Source organism: Arvicola amphibius, chromosome 4, assembly GCF_903992535.2.
Source record: "Arvicola amphibius chromosome 4, mArvAmp1.2, whole genome shotgun sequence".
Classification (NCBI taxonomy): Eukaryota; Metazoa; Chordata; class Mammalia; order Rodentia; family Cricetidae; genus Arvicola; species Arvicola amphibius.
This window is the reverse complement of record NC_052050.1, coordinates 84,392,343-84,418,365: the sequence shown is the minus strand read 5'-3', so window position 1 is coordinate 84,418,365 and position 26,023 is coordinate 84,392,343. Positions and strand designations below refer to the sequence as shown.

The window sequence follows — 26,023 nt, the reverse complement described above, 5'->3', positions numbered from 1 at the left end:
CTCCAGTGGCCCCATTACTTTGACATCCACTGTAATAAAACTGGTGATATCACAAACTATGAAGCAAAGGAGAGAAAAGAAGGAGCCAATGTCCCATAATCTCCTTCATGTACAGTGCTCCTCAAGATTTAAAGGTGTTCTCATTTGGTTCTGTTCTTTGAATTTCTATCACTTCCCAATAGTGCCACCCTGAAAATCAGAACTTAATTAACACACGGACCTTTGAGACACCAAGACCCAAATGATAGCGGTAGATGTTTATGGTGTGCCCACCTGACTGCAGGTGCCAGCCCATGCTGGGACTTTTCATACGGCCTGCTGCATTATGAATGGAGGACCTGCCAGTAAGCAGGCTTTGGAAACCTCCGTCTTTTAAGAAAGTTGCATAGTACTGTAACATTGAGGAGCTCAGGATTCGATAAAATAACATTGTCAGCCCAGGACACCTTCTACTACCAAAATGATGGCACCATTGACCCACCCTTCCCCCGCAAACCAGCAGGTTCCTTCAGTGTGATCACCTTTATTTATATACATGTGCCATTCAAAACTGTACTATCTCCATGGCTATTTTTCTTCCTGTTCCTTGCCCTGCTTTCAGAGCTGGGACTGGGAGTCACAGTGAAGTCTGGGAGTTTGTCCATATTGAAGCCTTGGCCAAAGAGCTGGAGGAATTCTAGTATGTGCTGAGTGTTGTCTGATTGATTGTGTGAGGGGTTGTGACCATTATTGCTAAATAGGCTTTTCTGGATCCTCTTTACAGAGGCCAGACATCGGAACCTCTGAAAGTCTGTGGCTTCCTTTCTTAGGGGCTCTGGCTTTTGGCTGTGGGTAGCCTCCAGCTGGTGATAAAGACTGTAGAACTAGGCGCCGAAGGGTCTGTCTTCTCACTCCTCTTAGCTGTTCCCACCCAACGCAGCTTAGCCAGAAAGGGCAGGAGGGACATGAATTCCCCGAGTTCATGATCTTGGTTGGCAAGTGACAGCGAAACTCAGCTAGGAGTCCTCACAGAGTAGGTCTCCTGCCCAGATATGCTCTCTAGGCGTAAGATAGCCAGAACAAGGTAAAGGTCCATGGCTTCCATCGTCTCTTGGCTGAGTCCTGCAGATGAGACGCGGACCACTGTGTCTGTTGCCTCGGTAAAGTAAGTGGAAGGAATTAGGATGGCTCAGAATGTGTGCCTCTGGACTAGGTGCTGGAAGAAACCTCATGATTCCCTGGTAGTTGCAGGAGCAGGGAAGCAAAGTGAGGGATTCGCTGCTCCAGCCTGGACTTTCTGGAAGCCGAGTCACGGGCAAAGCCTTCCTTCTGGTCTATAGAATGGGACCTAACTCCTTCCTCTTGCAGGATGTTGAGACAGGGAAATACGGATGCAACAAGAACATTGGGTTTCGGGGACACCGGGCTTGCACACCCAGGGTTCCTGGCTGCACTGGAAATCACTGTCCCTCCTGTGTGAGGAGTGAGGAGGCTCGGGGCTTTTTCCTCGGCAGAGAACCGAATGAAGAATGGGCACAATGGTGAAAGAGTGACAGTCTGTGGCTTTTTAAATGAAAATTTATATGCAAATGTGCATTAAAGCATCGGTTAGTTTTTAACTGGCTTCCCCAATCAGCATGAGGAAGAGCTGTGCTTGCCTTTCTGCCAGTCTAGTGAACAACTGTGCTCTCCTTCAGAGCTCTTCCATGTCCTTTCTGTCCCCAGATCACACCCAGACATGACCCCACTGGCCCGTCACCTCCACTCTTCTTGACGCATTTCGCTTTACCGTGCCCAGCTGGTCGGCTCTGCAGCCCCCCTTTATCCCTTGTTAACCACCTTTACTTCAGTCCCCTTTTGAAAGGTGTGTGGACTACGTGCTAAGCTGTCTCGGCGTCTACGGTGTTCCTACTACGGCATATGCTTTGTGTCAGGAACTCTCAAACCTCAATGCACATGACCCTCACAGGTGGTGGTGGTGGTGACCCTCACAAGTGGTGGTGACCCTCACAGATGGTGGTAGTGGTGGTGACCCTCACAGGTGGTGGTGGTGATGACCCTCACAGGTGGTGGTGGTGGTGACCCTCACAGGTGGTGGTGACCCTCACAGATGGTGGTGGTGGTGATGACCCTCACAGGTGGTGGTGGTGACCCTCACAGGTGTTGTGGCTGCTATTTAAGACACAGGTAATGGGCCAGGCATGGTGACACATACCTCTGATCCCGACGCTTCAAAGACTGAGACAGGAAGATCATTACTTAGAAGCTAGCTTGGGCTGCTTTGCAAATGGTTGCATCTCCCATCCCAGCTCCTACTTTAGAGGGTCAGGAATCAGATCTGAGTGTTTCTGCTTCAGTTCTGTTAAAGTTCCCCCGCTGGTGTCACATTTCTGATCCAGAGACCAATTTTGACGACCTCTGTGCCATCCTTCTACTCCCACCTAACATTCCCTCCACAATTCCTCTTCCTGCTCCATGAGTCTATTAGTGCTTCCCTTCATCCAGCAGCCTAGTGTAGGGTGAGCTCATGCGTCCCTCATGTTCCCCTCATGTAGCATCTTGTGCATCTCTATAGCTCCTTATAAACTAAAAACACTCATCTGTGGAGTTACTTACCTGAGTCTGGTGTCTGCACAGTTCTATAAGCTCCAAGAACAAAGATCTGTAACATTCCACCCTTATTCCTGGTCCTAGTAACGTCTCACCATGAGTAAGTGCTGCAGGCATGCTCAGAAACGTCAAGTACATGAATTGGTGAATGACTACCATTTACAGTGATTTATAGTGTGTTTCAAGACTGCCAGATCAAAGGGTTTAAAATTGCCCCACACAAAGAAATGATAAATTTTGAGGTGATCAATATGCTAATTGCCATAATTTAATCATTGCACACTGTATACATGCATCAAAAATCATATTTGTGTGGACAATTATTACATGTCAATTTCAAATTCAATTTAAATTCAAAGGAAGAAAAATGATCCATCTCAAATGGAAGGACTGTTCATTCACATGGTGCAGGTATATTGCAGAGCACTGGCTAAGAGGGGAGGGCATCTGTCTAGTTAACCAGATCAGCCAGGTATGTCTTGGCATCCAGATAAATGACAGACACTAAGTCAGCCCTCTTTCACATCCTTGCCCTGCGCTGTTTCTACAAAACTGAGTTCCACAGACCCCCAGACCTGCTTCTTGTCCCAGACTCAGGAACTGTGGCAAGTCCTTCCTCTCTGGAGCCTCAGTTTCCCTATCTATGAAGCACAAAGATCAGACTTTGGCTGTAAAGTTTGTTGAAGACCACAGTTCTGAGCGACAATACTTCATTTTAATTAGGTCCGATAATGATTAGGGTGTTTGTGATTTTCTTTTTGCCTTGGCCAAGTTCGTGGCTGCAAAAGGAGTCAAACTGTCAGGGTGGGCTGAGCTCTGGAGTTAAGGATGGAGACCTTTGGTCCTCTCAGGGTTGTCTGCTTGGAAGCATCCTTCCTTAGTAAATGGAAAGGAGGAATCTATGGAAAGGCCAGATTCAGATTCTCAGGGAGAATTGTCAAGCACAAAAGAAGAAGAGGTACCCACAGCCTGTTTTCTGTCACCTCTCTAGGGGCAGCATCCACCCAACTGCTTGGATAAGGTTTAGGACTAGAATATGCATGGGTCTTTGGTGGAGTGCCCCAGAATACTGTGTGTCCCTTCTGTCATTCCCTCTTTAGCTTCTTCCAGTTTCGATTGTATCCCTGAACCTGTGGGCTAGTACTCATAGCCTGCCCCCGGCTCACAAAACAGAAACAGAAAGAGCAGCACAGATAAACACCCAGCGTGGTTTTAAAGCTTCTTTCTTCTCTGTTTGCATCTTTAAGTTTGTACCCGGGACAAATTCTTGTCAGTTTTCATTCTTAGAGAAATACGTTGGTTTTATACAAAATTAGATTCAGAACATATTAGAAAAACAAACAAACAAAAAAGACTGAGAGAAGTAAGAGCCTTCACTTCCTTTGGTATACCATTTAGTTAAAAAATAGTTTGGGGCAGGCTTTAACATAACAGATTAAGAATATTTTTATTGATATGTGGTGGTGATGCATGCCTTTAATCCCAGTGCTGAGAAGGCAGAGGCAAGTGGATCTCTGTGAGTGCAAGGCCAGCCTAATCAACAGAGCGAGTTCCAGGACAGTTAGGACTGTTACAGAGAAACCCTATCTCAGAAAAACAAACAAACAAAAACCCTTAAAACCAAAAACCTTTTTATCTGTATCTCTTATTGCCGTGTGTGGGGTCAAACATATGCCTTGCATACTGTCGGGCAGTGCTCTCCCCTGAGCGGCCCTACTTGGGTATCTGGAGTTGACTTATCTCCCTCTCTTATGATGTCTCGCAAACCGTGTGTCATTTTGTTTGTGGTTGTATTTACCAGGACCCATGGTTGTGTTTTCCTCCCGTGGGTACAGCAGAGAGTTTAAGGCATTAAAGAACAAGCTCAGGTGCGGGTGGAGGCTTTGCAGGCTCAGCGGTGTGAGCCTTAGAGAAGTTGATAAGAAGAATTAGAATTGAAGGATTAAAAGAGTCTTAAAAAGCCAAGCCATTATAAGGCCCATTACTTTCCATACATTCTGTAAAATCACATGAATGCGGAGAAAGAGACGGAGGGAGGAAAGAAACTGGCTTCGGTTCAGAACGTCAATTATGTCTTTTTTTTTTAAAATTCCTTTTCACAATTTATTTGACATTTTGAACAGTGGCCAAAAAAGCTATTATAACTATAAAACATATTCATTGGGATAAATCTCATTAGTTGAAAGATTTAATTAAAGTATTGACATGCTTAATTGATACGTGTAAGCCAAGACCATTTTCGTGTCTCATTTCCATATGCTTTCTGCTTTAAGAGATGCAAGGAGCTGTATCTTAAAAAGAAAGGAAGGGGGGAAAAAAAAACCTCCCTCCATAAAATTGCTATAGATTCATCTGCTCCTGCCGTCCCCGGGGACCACTTCCTGCCACTCTCCTTGATTCCCAGCCAGCTACTCCTCTAAGTGGCACGGCTGAGAGTGAAGGTGATGTGTACATCCAGCGTGAGTGCCTGCCAGGTCCTCTTATGATCAATAGGAGAATATTTATATTAATAAAGCAGTGAGTTAATTAAATAAAACGGCCCTCTGGGTAAACTTAAGATACTAGAGGATGGGTAGAGATCAATACGTTCAAGCATTTGAACATTAAGTATGTGCCTTGAAATTTTATGGGGCTTTTAAAAACTTGCTTCGTAATGTAAAAAGTTTGAAGCCTCCACAAGTTACCCCCCCCCCTTCAAACCCTGTATCTATCTGGCTTCTAGAGCTCAGACAGGACAGGGGAACTGCTGGAGACCTATAAGCACTCTAAACGGCCCAGCAGACCTCACCTGTCCTGAGAGCACCCCTCCTGGGTGGGGGAGTTATTTTGGGGGGACAAAGGCTGGGCTGTGGTATGGAGACCTGAGCTCAGCACAGCTGGAGACTGAGAGAGAGCACTTCATTGTCCCCGGGGCAGCTTCAGTGAAAGCTGTTGACTTCCTGTTCTCCCTGATAGGTGCTTTGGGGGAGCCTTTGCCGGGCCGCCTCCTATATTCCTCTGGGCTTCAACCTGCGGCTTTCCTCTGCTCCCTGACCTCTTGCTCCATCTACAATAGCTTCCTGTGTGGAGCAGGGTGCTGGGGAGGAAGTGCACATATCTCTCCGTTCTAATTCCCTACCACCCTTTCAGGCTCTCATTTCCATCTCTGACTTTGCTTCTTCTCTGTTTTTATTGTTTCTGCTTCCCAGTGCTGATCTCTCTGCTTCTGTATCTGCCTTTTTGTGTCTCTCTACCTGTCTGTCTCTGTCTCCCCCTTTCTGTCTGTCCTTTGTCTCTTTGAAAAGGGATCACGGGTTCACAGACTGAGCAGTCCACACTGCTGTCCCCTTGTGTTGTCTCTATGCCTGTGTCTTTTCATATTCCTGTCTTTGACCCCAGTACCCAACTCTCAGGGTATGCTGTCATCACCCTAGTAATGATGATCTTCATTGAAATATAAACCTTGCAGTAATTTGAAAAGAACAATAAAGATTCCCTTCTCCATGGAAGAATTGGTGTCATGAGCAACACATTTCGATTCTCATCGCTACCTTGAGGGACCTCTGCCTTTTCCGTCATAGCCCGATGCAAGTTGGCCCACATCCCCAGCTTCCTCCAGCACAGAAAATACTTCGTCCCTAAGTCGTTTTGGGGCGACCTCCTCCTTTCTGCTCTCAGCCCAGATCTGCATTTTGTTCAGAGCTGCTCCTGATCCCATCAGGGCTTTAGTCTCACAGCTACCTTCACTGTTGCCCCAGGGGCCCTCGGGTTTGCCTGGCTTTGCTTTCTCCTGTAGAATCTCCTGCAGCTTTCACCAATCACTGCATCATTGCCGCCTCAGCTTCCGGGTGCTGGGGAGCGGGGCTGCTCCAGCCTAGGTTCCCACCATCTGTGAACCCTCATTAGTCTAGAGATTGGCCAGATCAGTAAAGAGGGGTCTTCCTGAAGGACTGTTGGAAGTATTGTACAGGGGACCCAATCCTGTCATATTGAACTTGACCTGGAGTTGCTGTTTTCTGGCATTAGAGCCCTGTGTACACTGGCTGATTTCTCATCACGATAACCAAATAGCTGGGATAATCAACTTGGTAAGAGAAAAGGTTTTACATACAGTTTTAGGGGCTCCAAACAATGACCTACTATTGCATCTGGGCCTGTGATGAGGTAAACAGAACCCACATGATACATGGCCATGAAGTAAAATGAAGAGAAGGATCTGAGTCCTTCCCTCAACAGCTACTGCAATGATCTATATACCTTTCAGTAGACCTCCAGTTCTCTAAGGTCCCCTGTCTCCTACTGCCTTGAGACAGAGCCTTCTGGGAGACATTTGAGATCTAATCCATGCACTGTCTTAGCCTGTGGGGAAAGAAGGCAGGAACTTAGCTGTCTGCTAGCGTGTTTGAATGTTGACTTCCACAAGTTCAGATCTTGTTAGTATTTAGTACGTGTTTACACGCACCAGTGAACAAATTGTGAGCTCTGAATCCATTCACCATCTTACAGGAATTCTCTAACGTCGGACATTCCATGGTCCCTGTTTTACAGATGAGGAAATCCCGGTTCAGAAAGTACAGCCTAGTCATAAGGCCACTCCCCTAGCAGAGGCTGGAGTTCAGGGTAGAATCTCCCAGATACTGAGCTGAGTTCAAGGAAGAATTTCTGAAGAAGTCTTACCTTTATCCCTTTAGACTTTGTTAGAGTCTCTAGCGTCTCTAGAACTTACTGTGTTCAGTGCCAGACTAGTGGGTCACATTCACCGCTGACTGATTTCAGTTTGCAATTCTCTGGATCCACCAAGTGCTCATGTCCTTCACCCCAAACTTTTTGAGCTAAACGGCCCGAAGCCGGCCTGGAATTAAACATTAGTGTCAAGCTCAAACGAGGTGTCAATCTATTGACCTGTGTCCATCTCTACATAACAAGAGAACAGTGTCTCTCTTTTACTCTGACATCCAGAGTGTGACTCATTAGCCATAACTAAAACCGCTTTGCATAGAATGATAAATGGCGCCGGGGATCGTGGCAAGGGATGTATACTATTAACATGAGGTGATGACTTAAGCGCCTGAGTACATCACCCAGAGCCGGGCTTCCAGAAGCCAGCCTTGTAATTCACGGTGTTGGGCTCTGGCCGAATGTCTTCCCTCCTTTGGTAGGAGATAATTTTGAGCCTTTCTGAAGCTGTATCGATTTTATCGGTAGATGGCCCAGGGTTAGCATCTCACCTTCACCGTGGAGGTTCTGAAAAGCCACAAGAAAGAACAGGTATATACAAGCCACGGTTCCTTGAACTGCAGCCCCGAATCCAAGTTCTGGCCCCTGAGCAGCTATACCCAAGGCTCAGTACATTGTACCATCCCCAGCACACCCATGCCCTTCAAGGAAAATAAATAATAAAATAAAATAAAAGGACCACATGGGGTAACTTCAACACTGTCTCCCTTAGAGGAGGGAAGCGCTAAGAGCACACTTCCCAGAAAGTCTCAGGATGAGGCAGGAAGGAATCTGAAGCTTGGAGTAGCTTTTCCCCATGGACGGCCTGGCTTGTCAAGGTTGCAGCGCAGCCCGAACTAGGGATGGGCTCCAATTTGCCAACCATCATGAAGGCTTAGCCATTCTAGCTTCCACTCTTCACGTTTCTTCCGTTCCTTCATCCTCAGTATTGAGAGGGTTTTCGGGTCTTATGGCAGCTTGGAATGGAGGAGTCAAGTCACAGTTTCTGCTGTCCCAGAAAGAGTCAGAACCTCGGCACTGCCTAGATTCCACTTTCCGCTCCTCTTGTAGTGTATGCTAGAAGCATCCTGGAGCATTGACTTTCATTGTCACCCCAGGGCCCAGCAAGTACCAGGCTTCAGAAAAAGGCCAAGGAGACCTTCTTGGTGAAGAAGCAGATAACTCTTTTTCTCATCATTGAATTTATTTTCTAAACTGTTGTAGTCCTTCAGGCCAGGCCTCAGCTTTCTTCAGAGAAACCAGGTGGCCCATGTGCCTAGCCTGCCTTCCTGGTACACTCGTTCCCACCCTTCGGCTCAGCTCGTTGAACCTCTCAGTGAGGCCTTGCCTGTGCCTCTTCATTGCAAGTCTGACCAAGTAATACTCCCAACAAAGAGTGGCAACAGACTGACAAGGAGGGGAGCGAGATCTCTTTATAGTCAGAGGGACAAACTGGATGTGGGGGATAAAATGATCCAAAGTTTGAGATGTGGTCTGGTTCCTCCATGAACCAAAAAATGGCGTGAAATAATTTTTACTTAAAGGTTTTTGTTTTGTTTTGAGGCAGGGTTTCTCTGTATATCCCTAGCTCTTCTGGAACTTGCTCTGTAGCCCAGGCTAGTCTCAAACTCAGAAAATCCAGAGTGCTGGGATTAAAGGCGTGCGCCAACACTGCCTGTCAAGATTTTTTTAATCCATCCAACAAATATATTTTAATATATAGAGAGAATATAAAAGCAAAGCTACATCAAGCTGGGTTATGGGGGGGCCCGTAGAAAGACTGTGCAGCTTCTGAATGACAGCTAACCCCTCTGGATTCGAACTTCCTTCGGCCAGGACCCAGGTGGCTAATTTGCCTCTGGCTTTTTGGAGAAGTCAAATTTAGCAGGAGCTTGGGACCAGGACTGAGTTAAAAGGACCATATTGGAGACTCTCCTCCATTTTGCTTAAGCTCTCTTTTGTAGGAAAGGTTAAAAGGCCATGAAAGAAAGATTGAATCATTTATATCCCCACCCCCTCTTCCCTGACATGGAGAGAAATGGACTCAAGTTCTAACTGAAAAATATCAATTTACTAAAAACAAAGTCATTAAGAACAGAGTTTCCCTCCTTTCAGATTTTGCTAATTATTCTAAATAGATCTCACCTCTGAGACAGTCGGCTTCTGAACCTAGGGCTATCAGTCCTCAACTCAGATGCAAAAGAGGGGGCCCAGTTAGCAATTAATCACCAAGTAGGCCAAATGCACACGCTTCAGTTCAGAACAATTCCATAAGACCCCCCCTTCCACTTCCCCATCATAACCTCCCCCTCTCTCGCAAGGTTTCGTCTTCTAATTGTAAAAGCTTTTTGGCATGGGAATGTCTTTGTGAAGAAGAGAGGACTCAATTTGGGTCATCTCTCCAAAGAAGACATGGGGACAAGGACACTTCTCCAATTAATCAGCAAATGCCTGGCTCCAGCATTCGGGCCAAAGGATCGATTTACATAAAGCTACTTCTTGAGATGAATTTGCCTCCCCACTCAGCCTCTTGCCTTCCCCCTTGTCCAGCCAGCATTAGATATGCTACTGGATTTCAGATTGACAGTGTCAGCTACGACAATCAAATTAGGGATGAAAGCCTCAGAAGGCTGCCAAGAAAGAGGCACAGGGGGGTAGGGGGCGGGGAACGGAATAATATGTCAAGCTCAGGGGAAGGTAGATTGCATAGAAGTGAGCCCTGTTTCCCTAACCCCAAGAGGCAGACACATCACCTCAAACAAAGGGAAAATACAGAATGCATGTCACCATTCTTTTGGAGCAAGTGAACCCTTCTCCTCCACAAGGTTGATAAACCAAAGATCCCATCGTGCTTAAGGCTTGGCATGGCGCTATCTCAGGTCCAACATTAGAGATTCACACAATCAGATTTTCAGCATCCAATTCCAGCACATCCAAAGCCTTTTTGTGACACTGATGGGTGCCTAGTGACAAGTGTATGTGGTGGCTCTGGCAGGTGCATAGTGATGTGCACACAGGGAGCCTAATGGGTACAAAGTGACATACACGGGGACCCTAATGGATACATAGTGACACCCGCAGGGACTCTGGTGGGTACCCAGTGATATGCAACACGCAGGTGACTCTGGCAGGTACGTGATGATGTCCATATGGAGACACTGGCAGGATGTAATTGTTGGACATATACAGGACTCTCATTGGTACCTGGTGACATACATGCACGGGGACACTGACAGTGACATGGTGATGTATACATGCAGAACTCAGACAGTTGGCATAGAGATGTACCTGTACACTGACTCCGGAGGACCTACAATGCTGTTGGAATCTTGCCTGTGCTTCCTGACCACTTAGTGGCATGAGCAAGGCTAATTGGGCTGCTAATAAGAGGCTCCCAATCCCATCTAATGCAACTGCCTTGTCGCTAATTGTTGATAATCCTAGGGATTAGTGAGCTGTGGAGAGCTCAGACTCTGCATCCTTTGCTGGAGATGATCAGTCAATTATAATGCTGTTTCATTAACAAAAAGAGCATTAGTTGGAGTTGCGGGGAATAATTAAATGAAGAAAGTTTCTGTTTGGACTGGAAGCATTTGTTAACCCTGCCAGCCCTGGAAGAGTGATAGACTGAACAGTTGGAAAACTTGTGTGACTGGAAGGAGGTCCTCAGGGGGAATGCCTTAGTGATTGCAGTGTTTCCAGCTTGCTTTGCTTGCCTGCATCCATGAATTTCACCCTACCCGCTATCGTCCACTGCTGTGACCACACCTGGACTCTCAAGTCCCACATTGAGCTCCTCCAAAGGTTTTCCCTCCGGACAGTGAGAGGCCATGAAGCAACATCTGTCATGCTTCAGGAAGTAGCTGCAAGTGGCCATTGGCCATTTAGGATGTCCCTGGTCCAGTTTGGGGGTGTACATGAAACACACATCCAGTTTTAAGACTCGTTATGAGAAACCATCTCAGTAGGTTTTTAAGCCGATGCATGCAAGTGACAATATTTTAAATGTAATGTTTTTAAGTGCCTTACTCAAATTAATAATCACTTTTTGAGTTTTGTACATTTGTTTATCATACAAAACACACACACTTCTACGTGGGGGCCCACAAAGGCCATGGTGTACACATGGAAGTAAGAAGGTATCTGGGGAGTCTGTCCTTCCTTCTACCATATAGATCCTGGGATCAACTCAGGTTGTCAGGTTTGGTGGCAAATACCTTTACCCTGATGAGCATCTTTGCTGGTGCTTCAGCCATTTCTTTTTCCGCAATTTTAATGTGATTAATGAAAACTTTTAAGCTGAGTCTTTGCTCACGTGTACACCTCTGGGGGTCAGTGCCATTCCGTAGTTAGCAGTTTTCCCAAAGGATATAAGCCAAAGTTTGAACGGCAAATGAAGCTTAGGGCTTGCTCTTCATTTTTCTGTGGTGCCTAGCCTAAAATCTGTAAGTACAGCTTGGAGCTGAGAGCATTGAGTAAAGATCCTGAACAGATAGACAGCCTGTTATAACAGCAAAATGGGGACCAGAGGTCAGCACCTAGCATAGTGCCTGTGATTCTCAGGCTTGTTCAAGGCTGGGACTCGAGGGCCCATCAGGTATCTGTGCAGTAACTCTGGGTGGCTTCCAGGAACCCGCATTAACTTTTAGAAGAAATTCATACATGTTTCAAAGTAAAGTGTAAGCAATAAATGAATCTTTTTCTGAACGCTCAGCCCCCAAAACTTCTGGCCAGCCCTTATTTCTTTCAGCATCTCAATCCAGTTCCCCACTTCTGGATTATATTAAAGTAAAACCTAGACCAATCCACTAGATCCTGAGTGGCCTCAATGTGTCCTCAGAAACCAGGTGAAGTGAACAGAATGTTACCATTCTCATTCCTGATTTTAAAACTATCGACAGAATATCTACATAATATTTTTGCCGCACACCTCCAAATTCTGACTGACCATCTGAGAAGGGCTGTCCTGTACGCCATTCAACGCTCAGCCACGTCTTCAGCCCACCATGATTTTTCATAGGTCTCTCTGAAGATGAAGCCTAATCCAATGAAGTCAGACTGTGTTCCCGAAAAGTCTGGGAATTCAGGCTAGCATTTGGGGTCCTGAGCAAAAGACAAATTCATAAAAGCAGTGTGCATTTAGAGACAGGCTTTCGTCTTGTTGAAAATCAAGCAGCATTAACACTATTGCTTTCGTTTCTGGAGGTGTGCAGAGCATGTTTTGTATTTGTCAATGCCAAGGAGTCTGCGCCTTTGTGTCAAGGTTAACTAAGAGTGCAGGTTCCATGGCCAGCGGTCAGTCCCGTTTGTTTCTGTGTGTAACGCGTAGGGTGCGTAATTCGTCTTTTCTGAAGGGGAAGCATCATGTAACTGGCATTCAATCCACTGCTCTTAAACACCCGGTTAATAAAGGAAGTTTCTGGTGAGTGTGTAAAGAAAGGCGGGACACAAGCTGCTTTATTCATTCTTGCCTTCACTTTCTCATGTCAAGGTAGGAGGTAATGTAGACTCGGGCAGTGAAAGCCAGCAACACAGCTAGAATGCTGGGAAGTGATTGTGGGTCACTCCCCCGCTCCCCCACAGGCATACTTTGATTCTCTGTGTCCCCGAGATAGGTGGCAGTTCTTGAGGAAATGATTCCATTACACTATTGTCATCTGCCTGCGACAAAGGATACCGTTGACTAGACATACCCAGCTGGAGGGAGCCAGGCTTCTTAGACATACGCTCGCTGGTTGCTCATTTGGTTTTTGACAGTGACCCAACTGCAAATATATAATCTTGCTTATTAAGATAAATTGCCCGCAGAAGAGATTTACCTATTAAGATAAATCTTCCCTGAAGTCCACACAGTAAAATCCCCAGGGAATAATTTTGCCTCCCAAGTCTGTCCCTCCTGCCACATAGCATCAAGTAAGGGAAAACAATGTTTTCCCTTTAATTCTCAGAGCAAAGTGACTGGTCACAGGAATATCATACATTAGGAGTTGGGGCCCCGGGGAGGGGAAGCCAGGGTTAGTTTTATATAAGGAGCCGTGTTGAGAATATGAGAAATGTTAGGTCTGTGGCTTGTTTGTCAGAAATCTTTAAACCCCTAAATGGGTTTTGATTGATACGTTCAGTGCACCAATGGGAAAATTCCCTCCTACGAGGCAGAGAATGTGAAAGTAATTTTAACATATATTCAGGCCAAAGAGAATCAGAGTGGTAATCCACCACCCTGATCCCAAATTCAATAACAGGACCAAATATAAACGCTTTTTATATCACGCTCTCCTTTAGTTTGGCTAATCGAGAGCTGATGGATTTTTTTAAATGCTACTGCAAGGGCACCATTGAGTAGTCTCCTGCGCAAGGGATTGAGGCATTGAACAAAAGAGTTATAAATCTCACTGACTGCTTCTTGTGTGGGCTCTTAATTCCTATTTGGGGAGTGATGGTTCAGCCTGCGACCAGCTTCCTGATTGAGAATTGTCTTTGAAGCTGTCTTATCAATGGGTTTAGCCGGCTAGGTTGTCTCTTCTAGCACTTGCTTCCCTTCCCAGGAACTTTGGACTTAGCTGATAAGTCTCATAGCTAGGAACTTTCCGGCAATTTGTCCTGGCTTGCTAGTGTCACTCACCCTTACATTAAGGAGGGCAGCAGAGGCCGGACGGTCGAATTCTCTTGGGTGGTCCCTAACCAAGGATTGTCGGGAGCATGGCTACAAAGGCCAGCCCCTTTGCTTGAAGAAAGGCGCTCCCAGCTCCTTTTTCTCTCAGGTCTAAGACCTAAGGCTAAGTGAGACCTTAGTTAAGTTTCTCTTTATTTCCTTCTGTGTGCTCATTCCCTGGCATCTTGTTATCTGCACTAAAGTCCTGAAGGACTTGGTCCATCCACTGTTTAACCTTGGAGTCGTGGTTTCTCAGCCAATTCAACCTTTGTCCCTTTTTTCTTTTTTTTCTTGTATTGAAAATAGATTTTTTTTCATACAATATATTCTGATTATGGTTTCCCCTGCCCCTACTTCTCCTAGTTACCCTCCACCTCCCCTCCCCTCTGTATTCACATTCTTTCTGTCTCTCCTTGGGGGAAGAAAAATACATGTATCTAAGGATTGATAATAAACTAAATAAGATAAAACAAAAACAAATAAGAACAGAAAAAAAGCAAACAGAAGAAAAAAGCCAAAGAAAAGCACAAGAAACACGGAGACACTCCTGTTCACACACTCAGAAATCTCATTAAAAACACAAAGCCAGTAGCCATAATGTATGCACAAAGACCTGTAAGATTTAAAAAAAAAAAAAAGCCTGACCCAACATTATGAGACAGAGAATCTCCAAAGATGCTGTTGAGTTTGTTGAGTGTGTTGGCATATACTCCTGGGCATGCCATCTACCCTTAAGAGTGGTTTATTTCCCCAGTGAGATTCCCTTGGCGACAACTTCTTATTTGCAAGTGGTTATTGCAAATAAGTGGAGATAGCTCCTAGGTTAGGGAGGGAGGGAGGGAGACCCCATGTGTTCGCGTCTCCTCTTAGCTCTAGGACCCCATCTGATGCAGACCCATGGGGGCCCAGTGCCTGCTGTCACAGTCTCTCTTAGTTTATGTGTGTGTCAGTCCTGCTCTCTTTCGAAGGTCTCGTTTCCTTGGTGTCATCCATCCCCTCTGGCTCAAGCACTCTTTCCACCTCCTCTTGGCAGAGTCCGCTGAGCCCTGAGGTGAGGGATTTAATGGAGATATCCCATTTAGGGCTGAGTATACCAAGGTTTGTCACTCTGTATTTTCTTGCTGCGTGTCTTTCTATTCATTCCCACCTGCTGCAGGAGGAAGCTTCTCTGATGATAGCTGAGCAATGCACTCATCTGCTTCCCTAAAGGGTCTCAGCCTTTTTCTTGAACCAGCCTCTATTGTTTCAACCAGAATGAAGCGATCTGGAATCAAATGTAGAGAGTCCTTTGTAGATTCTAGACAAGGAAAGCGTTCCTTTGTAGACTCTACACAAGGGAAGTGCTCGTCTCCCCTCGGATTTTGTAGAAGGAATACGAGTAATGCTAGTGTGTTTTATTCTGTGCCCAGTTTTAAGTTCGTGTCCTGTGGGTGATAACTGGGAACACTTTTAGCTACATAAATCCAAACCTAAAGGAGGAAGAAACTCAGGGTCTAAAAGCCCCATTTACAGAATGTCCCCCGTGCTCCAAGTACCCAAAGTGCATTACATGTGCCCACAGTTTGCCCCCAGAATTGAGGAAGCTGATAAACCAGTAACCCCATTTGAAAGATGAGAGAACTAAATCAGAGTATTGAACCAACTTGAATGATCATACAACTTAGAAGTCATGCCGTGCACTTCAGAAACAAGTATTCACAATGTTTCTGGAAGTTCCCACCCGTCTTACAGATTTATAATCGTTGGGTTCGAAACCTCAAAACATACCTCCTATCCCCCACCCCCAACCCCACGTGTAAACTGCCATTTAATCCAGGCAAGTTGGAATAAATGTACTCAGGACCAGTATACCCGCCAGAGTGTTTTCAGCTTTAGGGATGGAAGCAAGGACCGTCATTCACTGCTGCCCTGAGAACAAAGCATACCTGACATTGCGGGGAGAGCCCCGGAAGTATTTCAAAGGCTTCTCTGCAACTAGACAACCTTTCAATCCATTTATCAAAGTGTCTGCGGTTCCTGTTTCAAGGTAGATGAAGCAATAATAAATTTGCCAAGAAAGTTAATCTGTGTCCAAAGCATTTTAGTAAATTAAAAGGGTTGCGGGAGGGCTGGCTGGATGTGGGATATGTCCATTCTTGCCAACTCCCATTTGACTTGCTGTCTCCTTAATAAGTCCTCCTTGGTCCTGTGTTTTGGGATGGAATAATCTCAGGCGGTTAATCATTTTCCGGAAGCTGGGAACTGCACTTTAGCTAATGCAGTTCTCCTTAGCTTTCAGAGGCCTAATTATTTAAAAAGGCATCCTGATCCATAGCCCAATTCCCAACCAAGAAAGCCTTCCCGACCTGCCATCTTTCTTCCTGGCACCCTGAAAAGCCCAACACACTTTGCCCAAGTCAGCCTTTGTCTTACCTGTGCCTTCCTTCTGTTTGGGGGAGGGGGTGCCATTCTGGTCACTTCTGCATGTTTCTTTCTCCCAGACACTAAAACCCAAACAAGCAATTGACGAGAACTAGGCTCTTATGCATCATGGATAGATTTTGTTATTTTTATTTAATTGTCAGCCAAAATGGTGGCTCTTGTCTCTCTGGAGGATTGGCCTCGGCAATAGCTCTGTGCTCAGACATCATACTGAGATAAACACACTATTAGGAAACCTCACAAAGGCCCTGCAATAATTGTGAAGGGATGGTTACCGAAAATGAAGCACCCAGCCCTGAGCCCTCCTCCACGCCCCATCAGTAACGCCATTAAATCTGTCAGTTTGTCAGCCCACTGGAGGTATTTATGAAATCAATATACAATCCCGCAGATGCGTGGCTGCGGCATTGTTAGCCATAGAAGAGAGGTTCAGTAGAAAATAAAATTAATAAAATTTACAAGCGATTGTCACGGGGAGCAGATAAATTCCCTGTCTGCTGTTTTACTCCTTCTGGACAGGGCAAATACAGTGACCAGGAGATGAGAAAGAAAACTGTGCCTCTGCTGGGTTCTCTAAAGTCTAAAGAAAACTGGACACACGTACAGGAAGGATGTGGGGCCAGAAACACCAAAGCAGCTGTTTCACCCAAATACAGGCTTTTCCCCGAGGGCCTGCCTCTGAGAACAGGCTCCCCCTCAGTACACCATCTCGCTCTGTTTAAGTACTGTGCTCCTCTCTTTAGCGCCCCACACTATCAGGCAGAACTTCTGCACAACCATGCTTCTCCAGAATATTTCAGTGTATGTCCTGTTCAAAGTAGGTTAACACCCTTTCTGGAATAGGTGCCGCCTCTTCCGGCTTCCAGCAGGGGTTAAAGCTGCTAGTTCTAAACCATCTTCCGATTTGATTTCTTTCCCCCTTTTCCCTGATTTTTCTCATTTATCATTTATCCGTGTGGCCGGACCTCCTCTCCCTAGCAGCCAACGATAACAGCAAAAGCTGAGAGGGAATTAAACAAGGATCTCATGGTCTGGAGACCGACAGGCCTGGGCAGGAAAGACTGGGCCCATTGTGGCTGTGGGAGCCTCCATGGCCGCCCAGATGCCTGGTGGAAATTGCATTAGTCGGATGACAGGACCTGGGCCCCCTCTCTGGAGGCTGATGGAGAGCAGCCGAGTGGCCTGGGTGACACCGCCTGACCTCTGCCTGTCATCGTGGGCTTTTGTTCAGTGCCCCGACTCCAGGCTGGAGCCCTGCTCATTGAATCAGGCCTGGCTGGGGGAGCCTGCAACAGAGCTCATTATGCCCCAGAATTTACTTACATCGGTGGTAGAAAGGGGAAACTGAATTTGAGATGGGGAAGCACCCTACTAGGCAGCCCCAGAGGTGTCTGGGACTCACAGAGACACCCTACGCCAACAGTAAGCCTGTGGAGCCTAAAGTAGCCAAAGCTAGCCCAGCTATCCTGAAGTTCAGCCAGCTGCTCAAAACATGTGTCATTTATCGGCAGGTAACAGAAGAAAAAAATGGATGGTGTATCTCTTCTGCTGTCTTATTTCCACTCCTCCCTTTTTGCAAAGCGTCCCTGTAGATTGCCCGAGTTTCCATAGACCATGGCTGTCTGCCATCTACTTCCCTGTATGTTTAAAGTCCTCAGTAGCCTGTGAGGAGGTAGTGTCAAAACCCAGCCTGTGAGCATCCATCCCCCCAAATCTCTCTGCGGGGGAACTCGGCAAGGATGAGCTTAACCTGCGGTACAAGCTCTTGGTTCAGGATCTTGTGCAGGACGAGTTCCTGAGACGTGTCCCCAAGGGTGTGGATGGAGAAATGTGTCCTGGGGTTTCCGTTTTTGAAAAAATCCTTTTCACATTTTTGCATGATGTGTGTGCGTGCACGTGTGTGCACATGTGTGGCACATATGTGAAGGTCAGAGGGCAGCTTGTCGGAATTGGTTCAGTTCTCCTCCCCTGTGGGTCCCAGAGATGAAATTCAGGTTGTGGGATCTGGTAGCAAGGTCCTTACCTGCTAAGCCATCTTGCCCATCTTACGTTTCTTTATGTGACAGAAGTGGAACCAACACCCACTGAACAATCACATTCATACAATGAGCCATACAATTAGATACTGTGCTGCCATTAAAAATGTTGGCATTAATGCACTTGGTGGGAGACATAGACAGATGTTCTCAATATAGCATGTGAAAAATGGTTTAGAATAGACCTTATATTAGGTCATGTCGATAAAATGTATATGCTCTGTACATAATTGTTAGCAGTGTTTATGGTCTGTGGTTGAATTTTTCCCCCTCATTATTTGGGGGGGGGTTCTTTTCAAACTCCCAGACATGTATATTTGTGTATATGTGTATATACCTTTCATATCTGGAAAGAAGCACAGAGGGGCGGCAGTCGGACAGTCCCATCTTCACCCATGCGTTCCCTTCCCACTGTCCTCCTTAAGGATGCTCCTGCAGCGTGTGGCTGCAAGGAAATAGCCTTGCCGCTTGCAGTGTTTGGCGGAGCTGCCTCAGACGCCTGGGGCTCAGATGGGTCTTTACGGATTGATTGCTCACTGAGATAGATCCAAGCAGGCTTGAGGTCTGAATGAAAACAAATGCACGTGTTTGGTCTAGCAAAAAAATAAAAATGAAACCAGAGAACATAACAATCCAAAAAGGCCTGCAGGGAAGGGAAGGAAATCGAGGCTCTAGAAGACACTTAAATCCTTGGAGAAGATTTGGGTTGGAGCCAGCCACACACCATACTCTGCATATCCACTTTGAAGCAGCCTGTGTGTTGGCATTTCTCGGTGCAGAATGAGGGGTGAGACCCCCATTTTGGATGGAGTGTGTGGAAATGCATAAGAGGTCCCCTTTCCCTATCAGAAAACCCAGTGACCAGGCTCAGTTCCAATCCCACATGCTAAGAGCAGGGAACTTGGGCAAAAGGACTTCCTGAGAAATGGGAGATTGAGTGGTGTTGACCTTGAGTTGGGAGGGATGTCTTGCGGGGGAGGGAGTAAGGGTCTTCTCTTTTCTCTGGGAAGTGCCAAAACTGAATGGGGTGTGGTGTGTGTAACAAATAACCTGGAGTCTTGGCTGTGGCCTGGAGGTGTGAGACCACCCACAGTGCCTCCCCCCACCCCACCCCCACACACACACAGGCATGCTGCTCCCAGCCTAGTAACCTTTTCTGCTAAAGTCTGCACTTGCAGAACAATGTACAGGCTTGTAACAGCCAGGGGTCTGAGACTAAACAGCCCCTCAAACACTTCTGGAGGGCAGCACCAGCAGCCTCCAAGGGTTTTGTTATCGTAATGAGATGCAGAGAATGCGGTCTCGGTCTAACTGGTTTGCCTCTTCTCTTCTTGTTTAGAGATCTGAGCGAGAACCAGATTCAGGGCATCCCGAGGAAGGCGTTCCGCGGCATCGCAGACGTGAAGAACCTGTAAGTGCTGTGTTTGTGGCTTTGGCACAGATAGAGCTCACTGAGCTCTCTGGCCAAGATGGGAGTGAGGAACAAGAGGGCACATCAGCTGGCTGGGAAGGTGGAGCGCTTCACAAAGCCATGTTTGTTCTTCCTGGGTCAGAGCCTGAGTGCACCAAAACAGTGTGACTGTGCTGCCAGGGAGCTTCTCCCAGGGCCCTCTGTGGCATGAGAGTCTGGTGCAGGTGTTGTATGCAATTAGGAAAATGGAAGGGAGGAAGGGAGAGAAAGAAGGAAAAGTCTCATTCATAGTATTCACCAAATTCAAGCACTGATGATGATGATGAAGATGATGATGATGATGATGATGATGATGATGGTGTTAGTGACGGTGGCGATGGTGGTGATGACATCATTGTTATGAAATAGCATTAGAACTTGTGTCCCAGGACCTGGGGGACATGAGTCCAAGGCCATTCCCACTGCCCTCGGCTTTCATTTGTCTGCTCTTCACATTTTATTTTAGCATCACTATTGATTGACAAGATGTCAAGAAATCATAGACAGATTTCTGTACCAGTTCCCTAGCAGTAACATTCCACGTCACCCTAGTCCCCTAGCAACACCAGGAAGTAGTTGACTTCAGTGTAGTCTATGGACCCGAGCCTTCAGACTTTAATTTCCCTTGCACAGTGCAAGAGCAAGTGTGAACAGCTCTGCACAGTTGTTTTTTTTTTTTTACCATGGTCACACCCTCACACTGCCACCATAGTTCAGAAGCAGACTTGTGTTCCAATACTCCGTATTTGAACTGGCCTAATAACTGTGATCCTTTCCTTTGCAACGGCCACAGTTCCTGGGGCCCCTGCCTTTAGAAGGTGTGTGCTTTCTGAGTCTCCACCCACAAAGCTATTCCTCGGGTTCAAAGTAGTTTTGGAGACAGGCCCGGAGATACCGCCTGAGTGGGCTGAGCAAGCCTGTCTGCCTACCAGCCTCCTTCATAAGCTTCAATTCCATTTCAAGCTGTCTTGTAAGAAACTAAAAGAGGAGGGGAAAAGTTCTACAACTGTCACTTTCCCCTGTAACAAATGGGGGGGTTTTAGTTTGCTAACATAGCCGGGGCGCTGGTGATGGCTTCCAGATGCAGGCCATCTGCCTCTCCCACCCCTCACCCTGGGGGCCGAGGCTCTGCAAAACCTTTGGTGTTTAACATGCCGAGCACACAGAGGCCACGGACATCTTTGAAAGGTGAGGGACTGGGAGGTAGAGGTGACTTTGCGGGGCCTTTGGGACGAGGAGGCTGCCTGCTCCTTCCTCTGGGAACAGTAAAGAGGGAGGTGGCACAGGTGTGGCTGGAGCATTGAAGGCCTCTGTAGACAGGTGTGGGCCTTACATAAGACAGAGCTTCTGGGATGGAGATAACAGGAAGCCGAAGAGCCCACTAGCAAAGCCCTGTGTCTTACCCAGAGGTGGCACCTTCACCAGCTTTTCTAGCATTTTGTTTCTTGGATTCTAGAAACTTAGGACTGCCATGAATTCGTCTTAATTAATATCCCAGAATGTCAGGACAAGCGAAAAACAGAGGTCCAGAGAGAGAGAGAGAGAGAGAGAGAGAGAGAGAGAGAGAGAGAGAGAGAGGATGACTACTAACCTGATGTCTACCAGCTTCCTGAAGAATGAGCCCCCAAGTTAACATTTTTCCATATACAGAATGATCTGTGTGGTCCCGCGGTGGTAATTTCACATGGATCAGTTAGCAGACATACCGTAGTCATGTATAAACAGGGCGGTGTGACTGTCAGCTGCATTTATCATCCCCAGGAAAGTAATCCTGTCCCACAGTTGTTCCTAGTAGAGGAGTTGGGGGAACTTTAACTTCCCCTTGGAATATCTGTAACCGTGCAAAGGCCTCAGGAGTAAAAGCTTCCCAATTCCCAAGTCAGCCAAGCAACGCTGCAGGGCCTGTCTCTAGACAGAGCATATGCAAATACAGCACCAAACCAGCATTCTTTATCTGAAAAGGCTTGGGGCCAGAAGTGTTCAGAGTTTCAGGCTTTGTGGGTTTTGAAATGTTTATATAAGAGACATTGTAGACGCAGGACCCAAATCCAAACACAGAATTCATCTGTGTTTCATATGTATCCCGCATGCACTGCCTGAAGGCCATTTACATACAGTAGGTGGGTTTTTTAAAAAATAAAATTAAATTAAAAAATGGTGCATAAAACTTTTTTAGTATGTAATTTTCATGTGTAGTGCCCCGAGGACACACAGAAAGGTTCTCTACCTGGCTAGAAGATTCGGGACCTGAACACAGGTTTTCTCCTCTTGTTGGGGTACATTCCATACCTCCCTGCAGTCCTGGGAGGGGAACACACTCAAGGAAGAGTTCTTAAAAAGAAAGAAAAGCAAACTAACGGCAGGTGGAGTCTTTAGTCTCCTGTTCCGTGAGCAGTGTGCACATGGGGCGAAACCTCTAAGGGCCCAGAAGTGTAATTCCTGTTCTCATGGCTTACTGTGTGACTGGGGACAAGAAAGATGCTCACTGAAGAAGAGGATGCTAAGTAAAATGCTGATAACACAAAAACTTGCAAATGAGAGTCTGAGCCCAGCGAGGGGCTGGAAGAGGAGGAAGATGGCTTTAAGGCCACACAGCCTAGAGGTTAGGAGCATGGCGTGGCTGTCTCATAGAATTACATAGGAATTCCATCTGTTTGGGTCCTGGGTCTGTGACCTTTGGTAAATGCCTTGACACCTCTGAGCATTGGTTTCTGCTTCTGTTCCATGATACTAATAATTGGCCTTACTTCATAGGGATTTTATGAAGGTTAATAAAATAATGGATATGAGCAGCTCTGTGCAGTGATTAGCATGAGATGGCGTTTGCAGCCTTCTGGCTGGTGCCGCCGCTGCATTCCTTCATGGTTGTCATAGTGGCGCAGGCCGTATTTGCCTGCCTTCAGTCTTACAGCCAGGTAGAGCGCTCCTAATCGAAACCTTTCTGTCTGAGTCTTAGAATTCACAGGGTAAACTAGGCAGGCAGGGCAAACAAAGTGTAGGGCAAAATTGGATAAGGGAGTGTGTCCAGGGGCAGATACAGAGACATCTTCTGAGACTTTGTATCCTGAAAGGATATAGACGGGAAACTGTGGAAGAAGGAAATGCCGGGAGTAAGAGATGAAGTTCTCTCTGGTCCAAGGAGATAAGGGCCATCCAGAGCTTGGGAGGGAAGTAGAGAGATGAGCAACCCAAAGGAGGAGCCAGTAGTGACCACACGAATAGTACTTAGTGTTTGGTGCATCCTTAGAGGCTGGAGAAAGAAGTGTGAGTTGAGGAGATCCAGGCTCGGACAATACAGTGACAGCCAATTCTCCTAGTCACTCATCCAAGCATATGTCAACAGGATAAAATGTGAGCTCCTGATGAACGCCGTTTGGGGGGCAAGCAGCAGAGATGTGAACTCCATCTTCTCGGGGCTTCTGTTTCAGAGACTGAAAATTCAGGAGGCAGATCTTGGAGGATCACGACTTGGGTTGTCACCATATGGGTGTGTACAGATATCCTGTCTTCCATGAACAGTGCTAATAGCACTCACCTGTTCGCTAGAAAATGGGGGAGTCTGACATCCTGTTTTGTCCTTTTTGATTGAGGGAATTTGGCAAAGCCACACTACCTCTCTGGACTTTCTTGATTCCAGTATGAGGGAGGTAGATCAAAGGATCCTATAATCCCAAGGGAAAATGCCACATGGGTAATCGGAGGTACAGGACAGGAGCTGACAGCCCACCAAGGGTTGGCATCTGGGCAGAGGTAGTAATGAAGTAGAGCATTTAATTATGCATCTGGGGGTGGAGGGTGCACCTCAGTGGCAGAGTACATGATTCGCATGTGAAAGGCCTAGGCTCTGTTCACCACTCTGAGGAGGAGGAGGAAGGGAAGGGAGCATGGGCCCATGGCGATTAGAAACATATTCAGAAGTGAAGTTTGCACAAGACGCGTTAAAGAAGCCCTTCTACTACACCCAGATTACCTACACGGGCTTGTTGACCTTGTGAATCACGACTAGCCAAGTTTCAGGCTCATTGACTAGTGGCCTTGGCATCAGTCTGTGTAAGAGCAAGCTCTAAACCCTCCGCACCATGCCGCGTGGCTTAGGAAACACACTGCTGTTGATCTAGTATCTTGAGTCACATGACCCGAAGACGAACCTACTGGAGTGTGATACAAATCATATGGGGAATGACAACGGACTGAACCTGTCCGTGACACTATATGCTGCATTACGAGAAGATCTAAAAAAGTCAAAGACTGGCTGGGGTTTTTAAAAAAGAAAGTTCTGTAATGTTGAGATGCATTCACTTTGCTGACCCTCATGTGCCTTTCAAAATGAAAAAAAAAAAAAAAAACTTGTGACAACCCCATTTTCCAGATGATAAAACTAACTTCCCGCCAGTGTGTGTGTGTGTGTGTGATTCGGTAACAGCTGACAGGCAAAATTAAGGCTGACTTTGCAGCCAGACGACACAGTTAGTACTCTGGCTAGTTATCCTTGAAGTGCAGACAGGGCTCTTGGATTTACCCTGTTCCTCCCCCTTGCAGACATCCCAGCAACAGAAAGAATGCAGAGTAGCCAAATAAGTTACTCCAGAGGGCACCCAGGCAAAGAGGAAGCATGGACTTCTGGGGTCTCAGAACAAAGGCAGCAATGTCTGAACCCTATGGGACTGGGGGAGCAAACTGGCATGCCACTCATGCTGAGGACTTGGTGCCCTGCCCCTCCCCTCACCAGCAGAGGGAGCCCCTAGCCGGCCCTCTAGAGAAGACAGTCATTAGTCAGGGATTCTACCCCATGCAGCCACTGCATGTTGGATGTACTGTCTAGTTCCATTTTCCACAGGGTGTGTGGAAGGATAGAAGCTGCTAAACTGGGGGGGAGGAGGGGCGGAACCAGACAGTTGCTCAAACAAACTGATCTGGAGGAAATCCCAAGGAGAAAGCCACCTGCGTGCTGTCATTCACGGGGCCAGTATTAAATACCTACTACCCGCAAGCACTGTGCTGGGTTCTAAATAAAGATGCAGCAAGAAAGCAAGAGAAATCAGGAAGACACAGAGCCAAGGTAGAGAGACGGACTGGGGACTGAGATGACAAGCCACTACCCAGTGGTGAGAAGACCCAGCCACCGCCCCCCCCCCCGACAAATTGTCTTAAAAAGAAACGTCCCCTGGCCCCATCTTTCTCAGCAGTCATGTTTTCCTCTGTTTTTCAGTTTCTATTTGCGAGGACTCTGTAGGACACGCTTTCCAGAAGGGAAAATCAATAGCCCTGTCTCTGCCAGCTCGCAGAATTCGGAATTGACGGCTTGAAAACAAAGCCAAGCAGGCAGTCTTTGTGTTCTCTAGTTAGACCATGCTACAGCACAGCCTCCACCAGAGATTAATGAGAGCTGTCTCCGCCCCACAAGAGGGCGAGGGAGGAGCAGGGAGGGACACTAGCCCCCATTCCTTGCTGGCATCGGTGTTGGCAGATCATTCTGTCACTGTACCTGGGCCAGCACCTGTACTCCTGATCACCCCCCAACCCAAAGCTCTATGTGATCTATGTCCCTCGACTCACTTCACACAGCCCTGCCTGTCCATTTCCAACCCTTGGTCACCACGGTAGCATCCCTGCCTTGGGACCAATTGCACAGGACTGTTACACACCCACTCCTGATCCTACGGGTCCAGCCCAAAGCCGCCTTCCCCAGACCCATCTGAGGCAGCTCCCCCCACCCTACTGCCCTCCATATCTATCCCAGTACCCAGCATGTTTCTTCAGAGCACCTATCACCCCCTGAAATTACCTTGCTCATTTGTCAACTTGTTTCTGCACATCTCACAGAACCAGCCTGTATAGACACATTCTGCCTGTCTCCATCACCAAGATGTTCACAGTGGGTGGCGTGATGGTTCATGGCAGAGGGTAAAGTTGATCGAAACCATCAAAGGCACAAACAGGTTTATTGTCCCACTGGTAGTACCGGTGGATAGATATTACCGACCAGAGCCCATGCACAAGTGTTTCAGTGGTGAATACAAAACTAATGTTACAAGAGGAGTAAGACCATCCTTGTACTTAAAGAGTTCGCAGCTTAACATGAGGATGGAGACTTGGGGACTAGCTTGTGTAGGACATGGCCAAGGGCTCTGTCACAGTTAGCTTCAGTTGCCCACTCGACATATCTGTGACACGAGAAAC

General features: G+C 46.8%; 1 protein-coding gene across 1 annotated transcript in view; it reads left to right on the top strand.

Annotated features, from left to right (window-relative positions):
* The window catches only part of Slit3 (slit guidance ligand 3), a 593,310-nt gene that overhangs the window by 373,463 nt on the left and 193,824 nt on the right, over window positions 1-26,023 (top strand). The window contains exon 5 of the mRNA XM_038326237.1: window positions 19,733-19,804. Within this exon, the coding sequence (XP_038182165.1) occupies window positions 19,733-19,804 (72 nt within the window). The remainder of the gene's footprint in view (window positions 1-19,732; window positions 19,805-26,023) is intronic.